Genomic DNA, 13,330 nt, shown 5'->3' with positions numbered 1-13,330 from the left:
ACGGCGAATTAGCAGTGGACACGTGTAGGACAGGCCGTGTTCGTCAGTGTGTATGCAGTAGCACAGCAAGGAGAGGTTAAGGCTAGTACAGATGATCACTACGGGCACTCACTATCGATCTTTGTAAAATCGATACGGGCACTTCGTGGAGGGTTTCCATTGCTTGAATTAAAGCAGATTCCCTAACACTGGGTGTTCTGGAAGCTTGTTTATTTCTGCACATTGACAGATTGACTGAAATATGGTGATAGGTGTGGACGCTTGGCCTCAAGGATCTGTGTAAGGTTACCGCTGTACGTGAAAGTGACTGGCAGCCTTTGAAGTCTTAGTTTGTCTGACAGTGTTCATTTGCGTTGAGTAGTTACTATCTTGTGTGTGTAGGTCACAGCCAGATGCAGCCATTGCGTTGTAAATAAGGTTCCATTTAAAATGTAAATTTATTTTGACTAATTTAGATCCCTGGTTAAGTAAGAGATCTTAAAATGCCGTTATTGGTAGTCTATTTATAGTCTCACATTGCGAGACCAGAATGTCGGATAGATTATGTAATTATCGTTACTAGGTTCCCCCAAGACTTATCTTATAATGAAACATTATTCCTCGATACTGCAGAGAGTGAATAAAGATGTCAATGACATATTTGATCGTTTCTATTCAGTAATGTAAATCATTCCCTTCGTAATGTAAAATTTCGATTAGGCGCACGTTTCCCCTAGTCATTAACATTGAGTACATTTTCATTATTATTTAATCGATAATTTGATTCAAATGATCTGTCCAGTCTGACAATGCGAGAACGTTCTTCATTACGAAGCAATTTATTGTTTGTTTTGACCCTGGGATGTAAGTAATTGAAACATCAATGGATTTTCTCCATCACTATTTGGCGTTTCGTTGGGCTGGCGACGTGAAGGCTGTATCAACAATGGCGGCCGGTGGAAGTTCAACGCATCGCACAATACAAATCGGCAGAGGAAAATAATCGATAGCAAAACGAGTACATGTTTGTGTTACAATGAATAAGTGAGCTATCGTGCCCTGTGTATGGCCAAAACCATTAACACCTATAGCTAGTACCGTATAACACACACTTTGGTTTTAAAGTGTAACAGAGCTTAATGTGCATTCAGGAACTATTTCGTTTTGGTTACAGATGATTTTAATATATGCATCGTGCATAATGGCCCCATGTATTTCGAACCTAGCGGGACCGTGTTGCAACTTCAGTTTATGCAAACAAACATACGAGATAATGATCAAAGATAGATCGCGTATAGGTAATACGTAACAATACGCTGGCATACTAAAAATATCTCGCCGGTATTGATCAAACTGAGTCCAGGTTTCGAGGTTCCGGGAAGGAAAAAACGCTGGATGTTCGAGATATAGGTACATTCGAGATAGCGGATCTTAACATGTCCGACAGTAAGTTACTTTCAAAACCTGTTCACAACTCGTTTTCCTTCAACCCGATACAGCGTTTAGAGTGAGTGAGGGAATCATTTCTACGCCGATTTTAATGATAATATGTCTATCACGACATCAGAAATGGGTTTCACATATTATACTAAATCTCCATACAAAATCTGTCATGTCAGTCTGATCCCAAGTAGGCACTCCGTAAGTCTCGAACTCCGGATAAATCGAGGAATACGGATCTTTGATGGTTCTGTTGAATCTCTAACCGTTATCGGTCACATGGTCTGATCGTTCATCGATACTCCGGTTGTTTCGAGCTACGAATAAATCGACTATACGAGATGTAAGTGTTTTGAAATATTGAAAATAGGATATGCAGGCAATGGTTTGCAATTGCAAAACATGCGTCACGATTTTTCCATGAGAAATTCATAAATATTTTTATCTTATTGATTTGTGTATAACTCATGAAGCGGAAATACATAGACCATTATTCACGCGTCTGGTTTTGCAATAATATGTATTCTGTTATGTGTGGAATTCGTATTAAAATTCAGAATTTGCATAGGAAAGTATATACTTGTAGTCTATGTCCATACAGTACAGGAACCGAAGGACAACGGTCTATCAGTGCAGACCAGATTTCCTTTACCGCAACGCGTGCGCATACCCCTCTTTGATCACATTATTGCTGAAGACTGAGCCTCAGAACAAATTTGTTTTTGACTTCAATAAACACTAAACTGCGCTAATGCAATGTTCACGCTTGCGATCTAAGGGCTCATAAAGCAGGGCCAATATGTCAGGGAAACCAGTTTGAAAATAAAGGAGGTCCTCTGAGAGCGTCCGTTGATTGATTCCTTTGTTAGGGTCGTTATGATCGATGTATGCTGGAATTATTCATTATGATTTTTCGCACCACTTCAGAATGCCAAGTTGGCAGGAAATGGTCCGCGTTAAAGAATTAGTCCAGGATGACAAGAACTGACGCTCCTGTGAAAAGTTGTTTCGAGTCTGAGCAAAAATAGATTGCCCGAGAGATTTGCCATAACCAAGCAATTGTTTGACTAAAGGTCGTGGAATTTATGGAGGAGTACAACAGTCTATAAATGTGGGGGGAGGGGTGGCGGTGATGGGAGGGCTCGAAAGGAAGTCGGAGTTGGGGAGGGGTCATTGGTAGGGGTGGGGGTGCTCGATATGAAACTATGTACTATTGATTAAAGTCCCTTATGTGTGACAGAAAACCTTTCATTTTGAGGTCAGTTTGGGTTCGAATCAAAGATGTGCCCTCATTATGTTTCTAGGTTTGACGGCACCATGCTCTCTCACTCACTCACTCACTCACTCACTCGCACTTTAATCACAACCATCCGGCATTTGAACGTACTTCCCTGACACGTTAAACCCTTGCATCAAACACAACCCTCCTGCACATTTCTGATCAAAGGATATCCAACAAACAAAGCGCATAGACAATACCAGTCGATAAATACTAATCCGTAAAGTATAATAACAGTAAGCCAGTTTGCGGCTCGGAGGTGTCAATACATGCCAGTTTAAGTAGTGCCGTGTCAGCCGCACAGACCGCCACCTGACAGGAGTTGTCCCCTGGGTGGGGCGTCTGAGCCCAACTGATCCGGGGGCCAGCAATAAGTATATTAGATTAGGTATCATTAGAACTTTATCCAAGAACTCCCTGGAGAAACAGAGACATATATTATAATATAGACCTTAATCAGCCAGGTCTAGTCGACCAGACGGAATCGCCTCGTTGTACTTTATTGATGCTAAAGTGTTACGACAAGGATGAGTTTTTTCTCCTTTCATATTTGCACAAACTTAATTTTCTTATCGAGAAATACCACAGTAAATTCGTCGTAACCCAGCAACAGGTTTAAATTAACATTGAAAAAGATCGACTTTGGGTTTGTTTGAGTACGAAGTGGAAGAATTGGATGAAACAGATAAGATTCTTTGTGATGAAATGTGATTTGGATGTATAAAATCTTGATTGACTGACTCAGTGTGAACCTTATATTGATATATATGTAATAAACCAGATTAGTTTGCTTGTCTTTTGAGGACATAACCGACGAAAACAAGTTCTGATGAACTTTATTAAATCTGACAAGCAACAATTGTGCATTTGATCCATCATGCTTTAGATGTCCTGCCGATATCCTGACGCTGGAACAGTGCAAGCCTCTAACGTAGTAGACACACGTTAGTCTCACGTCCCGGCACAAATTCACATCCTTTACCAAATTACACCATACTCAAGTCCCACCCGTTGAACACTGAGGGAGAAGGCAAACACAAGTGCCAGGTCCTCTGAATGAATCCTTCATCATCCCCACTCAGCTGGCAGTCGAGTAGGAGAGCCCATACCCTTTCGAAAGGTCATGAATTAAAAAAGGGTCGGGAAACTACATTACGTAAGCCCGTTCGTCCAATAAAAAGTTTCGTAATTCAGTTTGCCCGTGATTGCTCGTTCATCTTGATGTTTCGTGGACGAGGCTCGGCTAACTTGTTTGGCACACTCGAATTGGAACAGGGGCGAATCGCCAATGGATAACAAAACCTTTGCTGAAATAAATTGGCAGGATAAGATTGAAATTTTCTCGAGGGCATTGTGTTAATATCAAGATGGTTGTACTTTCTGCTCCTGAGTTACATCGTTTGTTGCATATAATTGGCGACTGAGGACACATTAGGGTCATTAACTTAGGTCAGGTATATTTGTAAGTCATTAGGATACATCTGTAGATACACATATCTGTTTGAGAGGCATTCTAGAAGTTGTAAGCAATAGGAATGACATGTGTTTATTGATGATGTTTATGGTTTATTGTACAATGGCGACGTTTCGGTATAGATGCATATACCGTTCTCACGCATGAGGAAAGCAGTATAAGTATCGATACCGATAAGTCGCATTTGTACAATAAAGAAGCTGATCATCCATAGACACATGTCATTCCTAGATACACATATGTACAGAAAACAGTGTTTGCCTTAACCCTGAAAAGCTGCAGACCCTAAGGACCCAGAACCATAAAAAATTGTGGATCCTGATCAGAATGTGTAGGCCCTGTATTTCAGCTACAATATAAGTAATTCCCAGCAAACAAAAATGTGACAACTAACAAACTGAGTGAAAGAGTTTTATTGAAAAGTTTAAACTAGTTACGATATTTTCTGACATATAATATTCTTAGTAATTGATGATGAAAAAAGTGTCGACAGTAAGGACCTGCAGAAAACAAGAGCTGTGGGTCCGGGTGGTTTTCAGTCGGCTTCAAATTCGGGCCTAAGGGCCGACGTTAATTTCGAACGCTGACAGAAAATGCACTGACTCACATAAGTGCAAAAGGTATGTGTCTGTATGCGTTTGCGTGCGTGCGTGCATGTGTGTGTATGATGTGTTCGTTGTAATTCATCTGGAAGACAGTGGAGTCGTGTTTTCCCTGTTGCTGTCTGTTTCATTCCTTTGTATGTCAATCTATTTGTTTACTGTAGTTATTGCACATATTAGTGATGTTATTGGGATACTAGTATAGTTAGTAGTATCTAAGTTGATCATTGTGGTTTAACTATATCTAGTATTATCTACAATACTTTACTAGTCACTTGCAGCTTTACGCCTTCATCTTGCAATCTCACCCACGTGCCTTTCGATACGAACACGAGTCGATAAAAGTGTAAACCAACGATGAACTAGATCTATTCCAAAAATGTATGGCTAAGAAGGATTAAGGTAGAATTTGATTCCAACTGCTCTCTTGATTTGAACGTGATTTGACGCTTTCCATTAGCTTCAGGTTTAGCAACTTCATGAGTTCATGAAAAAGGCCTTCATTGTTAGTATCGTGTATCTTATATCCCATCTCGTCACATCACGCATGCCCTCACTATATAAACGCCTCCTGAAGACAGGTTGAGAATTTGTCTTCATCAAGCCATGTTGGTCGTAAGAGGTGACGAACGGCATTGACTGGTCAGGCTCGCTGATTTGGTTGATGGTTGTCATCGTATCCCAGTAGCGGAGATCGATCCTCATGATGTCAATCATTGGAATATCTGGTCCATACTCGATTAGCTACAGACAGCTGACACGTCGCCGGGTTGTTTTTCAGTGTGGTGCTAAGCAACAGACAAACAAACGGTATGTAAATCTCGGCACCAATGTGTACCGCAGGAAAGATGTTAAGTCTATTATATGCCTCAGTCTAGATCTACAGTGTTGTAATATCCTTTCGGGGTTTTGTCAGTTTTGCTGTTTTTAGATGGTGAGGTGTGAACTAAACACTTTATGAACAAAAAGAACACGACCGAAACAACCCATGTTTAACGTTTCTGTAAGGTCATAATGTGCGTGTATCCATTCATTGTTGTCGGATAGTCTCTCCCAAATTAGCTCCCTGTTCAAATACCCAAGGTACGCATTTGAGAATATGATACGTGCGTGGGTACGCGCGCGTGCGTGTGTGTGGAGATGGAGCGATCCAGGAAGTCCAGGCTACTTTTTGCAATCAGACAGTTACTCCTGTACGTGTAGACCGGTGACATCCCAAATTGGACCCCTGTTCAAATACCCTAGGTAGGCCCTATGACACTATGACGTGAAGCGCTGTTTGCCCGTACCGTGGGTGTCCCAGTAGAGCAGACAGAGGAAGGCAGGCACTGAGTCGGGTCGTTACAACGTTGTGTAGCCCGCCATGATCAATAGTTATGGGCCACATCACGGCATGAGTTCAGAGGACATGCTGTGGGCTGGAAATAATCATTATCATTGTCGCTGGAGATTTGACTAATAATAAGGGTGATGGGCACACAAAATGGTTTACAGATGAGAATGTTGAGTATAAATACGACCTAAATCTGAAATCCACAGACACGACACACAGACACAGACGGACAGAAGGAGAGGGGTGCTTGGGGTGACTAAGTAATATAATACATGAATATGTATCTTCGTCAACATGGCGTTCATCAACAAGTCATTCCAGTTTGAATATTCAACGGAGCTCGTGGCCACCCAGGACATAACGTTGGCATTTGGTCAAGAATTATTATTTGGTTAAACAAACAGGGGCTCAAGATGCTCACTTGCCTTCATAAGCAGCCTGAGACTTGGAACCAGAAGTAAACGATGCTTACATGGAGGATTCACCATGGTAGTTTTTACTATGGGAAATATGACCAGCGTTTTAATTAATCGTTACTTGTAAAACACACGATTCAAAATAATTAAGATTTTCCAAACGGTAACAACAACGATGTGTCGGTTGGTTTTAACTCAAATCAAATTTCGCCTATGTAATTTTCACACATAATTGACATACTTATGTCATTGGCCATTAGCTTATGTTAAATGGTTTATTATAAATACAAATGATATTACGGTGTTCCTAAGCTGAAGTAAGTAAAGGTTCACGACACTTTAATCTTCAGAGGGAACACACACCCTGCGTTAAAATATGCAACTATTTTCGATTCATAGGAATCGTATTGAGATATCATAACCTACACACTCCTTTAGATGCAGGGGCGTATCTAGCCCCTATATAATAATGTATATAAATGGTTTAACAATTCGTTGTGGTACTTCACGCCCATGGCAATCAGAGACATACGTCATGCATCTGAAGACAATTCTTTTTTCACTGTCTGTGGGGATAACTAATCTGCCTTTAAGAGACAGTGCTCAGTGGCACCCCCTTCAGGTGGCGCTCTGGGCACGTGCCATACTTGCCATACCTTTAGGTCAACAACAGTCCAGGCGGACATAGGGCGACTTGGTACTCTGTCTCACAGTCCCTGTATCGCATTAGTTTTCCTTCCAGCCAGCCATTACTGTAATACAGTAATATCTCCTTTTTTCTGTCCATACATAGACTTCAAAACACCATTCACACTGTAACATATGTTATAATTGGGATCACTTGACTAACTGATGGTGACTCTATACTTCTATGAACCCACTGATACCTCGTGTCTCATAGGCCTACTGGCCGGGTGGTGTATATTTTAATATCTGTCCTGTCTGTGTGATTATATGTTGTGTATACCGTGTGACACGTTAACCAACGTTTTACTTACTTACTTACTTACTTATTTACTTAGGTCTAAACTTCCTCAGGTTCAGAATCACCAGTCTGACTTGGCCTCCTTTCAGTTTAAATCAAGTCCTTTGCTTCAACCAAAATTATATATTTTCAGAGACTAAGCGTTAGCCTATCGACTTTGATGGCTAATAACTCACAATTGGGATGACTACTTGTGAAGTGAAGGACATATTGATTAGATTGCGCCATTCCTCTGTAATTCCCCCCTTACACGCCACTCTCAAACTCAAGCGGCTTTACAAAGTTTTCACTTTGTTGAGACGAACGCTGCTACCATGGTAACGGTTTATTCACGTGACGTCACGCTATCGTTCCTGCAGTAGTGTGAACTATTAATTCCTCTTTACGGTATTATTGGTTATTTAGTTAAGTCGCTTCTTGTGATTCTATGTCACGAATGAACAAAGCGCTTGCTGTATTAACTACATAAAGAACACAAGGTCAGCGATGCGGGGCTTTGGGATGTACAAGGAGTCCCGAGCATTGGCAAGTGTTGGGCCCTCGTAAATGGTCCGAGTAGGCTGTTTGGTAGGGGTTCCAAATACGGGTTTGCTACTAGGACCCGACCAATGAAAGCCATGGCAGAGATTTTAGTTTGTGACAGAATGTGTTCGGTCAGCGTTTCAGGAGGTCGATGTTGTATTTCTCTGAAGTTGAGCTGAACAATTTTAGGGAGAATCGTGTGAGTGTGTATGGTTTTACGCCACTTTTAGCAATATTCCAGCAATATCACGGCGAAGGACACCAGAAATGGTCTTCACACATTGGGGAATCGAACCCGGATCTTCGGTGTGGCGAGCGAACGCTTTAACCACTAGACTACCACATCGCCCCTTGAGAATGGAAACATTATTTTTAGAACAGCCAATGAAAGATCTTGTTTTTATAAAACCTACGGACAAACAGTTTGCTGAACATAGAGACTTTTCTGGGTTTCATCTTCTTTTTATTGTTTGGTACAACGTTTCAGGGTTTGTTCTGGCCCCATCATCAGGTAGAACTAAAGAACAGTAACTGTTAACTCTACCCGTGACGTCACAGTCAGGACCGGAACAAGCCCTGAAACGTTGTACCAAACAATAAAAAGAAAATGAAACCCAGAAAAAGTCTCCATGTTCAGCAAATAGAATCTTCTAAAATGCCAATCAAACTTCTAAAACAGTTTGCTATTAATTATTTCCGAGGCAAAACTTTTGCAGTAGCATCCTAGGGTTTCAGGGTGTGTAATTGTCGGTTCCTTAGGGTCTGGAGTAGGGACATAATGAAACCTCCTCAACGACAAAAGTAGATCGACAACTCCAGCGCGACAGCAAGACTGTGTTTGTGGACGTTTTCAGCCTGTTCTCAGGTGTTCGTCGCCTAGGTTGATGGACTGACTTAATCATTTTGATACAAGAAAGGAACAATCTTAACAATTCAGTCCCTCGTTGGGACCGCTAGTCCTAGATTTAGCTGGTGTCCTGGCGAGTTATTCTGACTGAGTAATATGGTCCTATGCCGTTGTCGATGCACTTGTACGTTTCTAGGTTGTGCTCTCCATTATATTTACCTTCTAGCACCTTCCTTTAATTTGATGATGATAGGGGTGATACTGTTGATAATGGTTATGATGATGATAATAAGTTGTATATCCAAGTAATATCCATCTGCTAGTTGTTCTTATAGATAGGGAAAAGTGTATCTAGCTCTATATAAATGAGAATAATAATTACATGCACAGACGTGTTCATCATACAGACTATGCCATGTATCAACATTATATTGCAACCGAGCAGGTGTTTGTACTGCTACATTCCTTGAAGTTGGACTGAAACCAGAGAAACACCGTCAGTCCAACAACTGGAAATCCCAGCCCACGTCAAAACATTATCTTTCATTAGGGTTTTATTCCATGACGCCTGATGCAGGGGTTAACATAATCCGTTAACTTCCACCTGAGAGCTCGGCGAGAGCAGGTAGTATTTCACACAATTAATGAACTCTTCAATTTAAAACCTTTTAACTCTTTGTCCTTTCTGTGGACTTTGGGTTTTAAACTGCCTTGAAAAGTAGTCCAGTTGTACCAGTTTAATCAGGGTGTAGGTTGAATGTATGGTCGGGGAAACACACCCACTCTGTATGAAGATGTCTAAGGCTTGCTATTGTGAAATGAGGATGGGAGATATGGCTGGATCAGATGGGTGTTAATATGAAGAGGCGAGATGCAGTCTGTCGGGAGATGATTGTTGCGGAAGAGGATATTATTAACAAAAAGATGCAGAAATAATGAGTTTGTGAGTGGGGTTTAATGCCGATTTGAACAGTTTTATAGTTAAATCCCAGCTTGTTGTGGGAGGAAAGCGTGGAATCATGTCGGTCATGGATGTGTGTCACTTTGATGAAACCCACGTGTACGGATGTGCTTCTGACAAACATATAAATAAATAGACAACTACCAGGAAATCCAACCCACGATCATAGGCGCCTGGCACGCATAAGGGGCGCAACTCATTACAGTGATTTCGACTTCGGAGCGATCTGTAGATAACGGATACAACGAAAGCGTGATGCATAAAGTCATGTATATTTAATGAGGACAGTCTGACATGGGGGTGTATAATGGAGCTGGGGGTAGAGGTAGGAGTTAATACCATGGGTGTGTTATGGCAGTCAGGCCTTCGAAACAGTCAACCCACCATACGTTTATGTCGAACACGTGAATATAACGAACTGACTTTTTATCCCGATCATTTGCTGTATGTTTTAATCGAACTAAACTACGGTTATAACGAACTAAATTTAGTGGTCCCCTTGATCTAATTTACATATACACACATACCAAATAACCCACAACTCAAAAAGGTATTAACCGTTGAAGTGAGCAGTACCAAATAATCAGCATAGGAATAGCATGTCATATCTGCGAATCCTTGCAAATTATATGCAGGGCAGTTGATTAATAGTTGTCAAAGTTAGCGATGATGAACAATTTTGCCAATGGTCATGCACGCTAATTTCCTTCTGATGTCCATTGCCACGCCATGTGTGGAGTATTAACTGGGTGTGTTATACGAGGCGATAGTGTTAATATCCTCCGGTGTGGTCTGTCCGGATATATACGACAATGCACATTACCATTGTACTGGCGTATTCATTAAAGCCCTCTCCTGGCGCTGCTATGTACATGAGCTGACCTGCAATTGACACTAGTCTGATGGACAGTGTTCATGTGTTGACAAGTTCTCGCCACCGCAACGGGATATTGTGTTTCTGATGGAGAGATTCCTGGGAGTTTGTGGAGGAGAGATGCTGAGTGATCGCTGTGACTACATGTGAAATAGGTGCTGTGAGCACGTGTATGTGTTATATGCACGTGCAGGTGCTGTTTTGACGTGCATTGATGTTTGACGTTTACGTTTAATGTACGCAAGTGCTGTGTGAGCGTGCATGTGTGCACATGTAGGTGCATACGCGTAGTAAGTGTTTGCTGTGCGTAACATGCAAAGGGTGTTTAGTGCACGTGCATGTATATCTTTTCATATACGACCCGTGAAGGTCCGGGTTAGAATATTGATCTTCAGTAACCCATGCTTGTCGTAAGAGGCGACTAACGGGATCGGGTGGTCAGGCTCGCTGACTTGGTTGACACACGACATCGGTTCCCAATTGCACACATCGATGCTCATGTTGTTGAACACTGGATTGTCTGGTCCAGACTCGATTATTACAGACCGCCGCACTATAGCTGGAATATTGCTGAGTGCGGCGTAAAACTAAACTCACTCACTCTTTTCATATACATGATGCTACATGCGCGCGCAGATCATGTGGGCAGGGAGTAATGATTTATTAAAGTGGATTTAAAACAAACGAATTCACTAACGACTGCAGCTGAAATATTTTTAATTTGTGATGTTTGGAGGATGTTTTCCTGTTTACTGTGAGAGAGGTATATTAAAAAACGAGTGTGTGGCGATTTACATAAATAGCTCATTTAGATTATACATTCGGGATTCAGTTTTTTCAGATTTTCAAATGTTACAAGAATGTGTTTGCCATTTGATTACGGAAATGTTAGCGTTTCCGTTTTAGTATTCGAACACCAGTCGAAACTGGATCGTAAGTTTTCATATGCACATGCAAATACCACACCGTGCTAAACACTAAATGTAGACAATGACAGGTTAATCAAAAGGATGTGGATTGGAAATGCCGGGTGTTTATCAACAGTGCAGGAGCTACAACAGGGATATTGAATGGGCTCCTGTCTACCTTCGTGTTTATCGTTGGCTGTGATTGGACGACCCTCCTTGGTCCTCTGTGACCAATGAAACCAATCAGAAACGCTCTCGAAAACAATATACATCAGCAAACCAGTCTGTTATCATATTTTACACTCAAAACAAACTATGGAGGATTGGCGTGCCCACGCTGACATTCGGAGGCAGGTACGGTTAACGCGCACCACCAGGACCCGTATGCAATATGTACAATTTGTTCCGGCTGCCGTGTATTGGCTAAGACCTAACCCTGTTCCACTGATCATCCCAGTTCACAAGGGGCAGTAAATAAGGTGATAAATCAAGACCAGGCTGACCTGACCACCAATAACATCCCACTCTTGTTTTTTGCTATTAGAACAATGCCATATTCATGACTTTCATTATGTTGAAGCCATAAAGAAGAAAATGCTGTTCAAAGGCTCGCCATAAACATCAATGAAATATAATTCTTTATTCAGTATAATTCAAAAGACCTTGTTCAACCAGATTGACTCCCCAAGGTATTTTGGCGTTGTCACCGTAATGATGTCGACCGAAGTGTTGTTTTGAAAAGAGAGAAAACATTGTATATTTTTTTTATAAAGGGAGATCTTCTGAAATAATAGCCACACAACAGTAATTAATAACAGAGCCAGTATATTTACTCTTTATTAAAACCTTTTCCGAAATACATCCAATAAACCGTGTCTGTCCATGAGGTATGCTGGTTTTCTCATGTTTGATCCGGCCTTCTTCACTAGGGGGGAAATCGTGATTCATCGACAAATTTACGACTACAAATATCAGTGCGTGCTATCAGTGCCTTCCAGCGCACCTGTGTTGTTTTATTGTCTGAAATCGAATCCTTCATCTAGTGGACTACAAAGATAATCATCCCCTAGCCATCAAAGTTACATGTGTTTGTTGAAGCTGTGGACAATGCATTAGAATAGACTCTCCAATCCTAGGTCAAGTCCATGCATTGGCAATGCAATATGAGATCATTCATAATAAGCCAAATGTGTTTCTGTGAAGAGCCGCCGAAAGAGATTCGTTCATTATATCCGTGAACCTTGACGTCAATATATTGACTCCATCACAAGAATGGTATTCAAAAGGTTCTACTGAGGTCATGGTTGAGTTTATTCCGCGTTATTATGCTTGAGTGTAATTCATCAATAACATGGTTAACGACTGATCAATAACATGGTTAACGACTGATCAATTTGTTCACAGGCTCAGGAATGGGTGTGTTTTGTCTGTGAAAAGCGACGACGACTGATAATGAGCACGGGTCTGTGGTACCATGGTTACCACCCGGAAGCGGAACTACCCCTAGAACGAGAGTTGGAGGGACAACTGGATCCCCGCGAAGAGGTACCTTGCAAACTAATTACAAACTATAGTCAGTATTGCAGCCATCCTCGATTATCTCCAGGGTATACGTTCCGATAAATCTTTACTAGTACCCTGGATGCATCTAAGGCTCGGCCCGACAATAGTGTTACCTCGCTTCGATGGCTCCGCCTTTTCACAGATGCC

The 13,330-nt window shown here is 41.4% G+C and overlaps 1 protein-coding gene across 1 annotated transcript in view; it reads left to right on the top strand.

Moving 5' to 3' along the window:
* Positions 1–13,330, top strand: part of LOC124258637 (protein piccolo-like) — a 78,002-nt gene that overhangs the window by 37,384 nt on the left and 27,288 nt on the right. The window contains 1 exon segment of the mRNA XM_046692708.1: positions 13,025–13,165. Coding sequence (XP_046548664.1) covers positions 13,025–13,165 — 141 coding nt within the window.

Source organism: Haliotis rubra, unplaced genomic scaffold, assembly GCF_003918875.1.
Source record: "Haliotis rubra isolate DU_JTF1 unplaced genomic scaffold, ASM391887v1 Scf7, whole genome shotgun sequence".
Taxonomy (NCBI): domain Eukaryota; kingdom Metazoa; phylum Mollusca; class Gastropoda; order Lepetellida; family Haliotidae; genus Haliotis; species Haliotis rubra.
The sequence above is the reverse complement of the archived record's forward strand: the minus strand, read 5'-3'. Positions and strand labels throughout refer to the sequence as shown.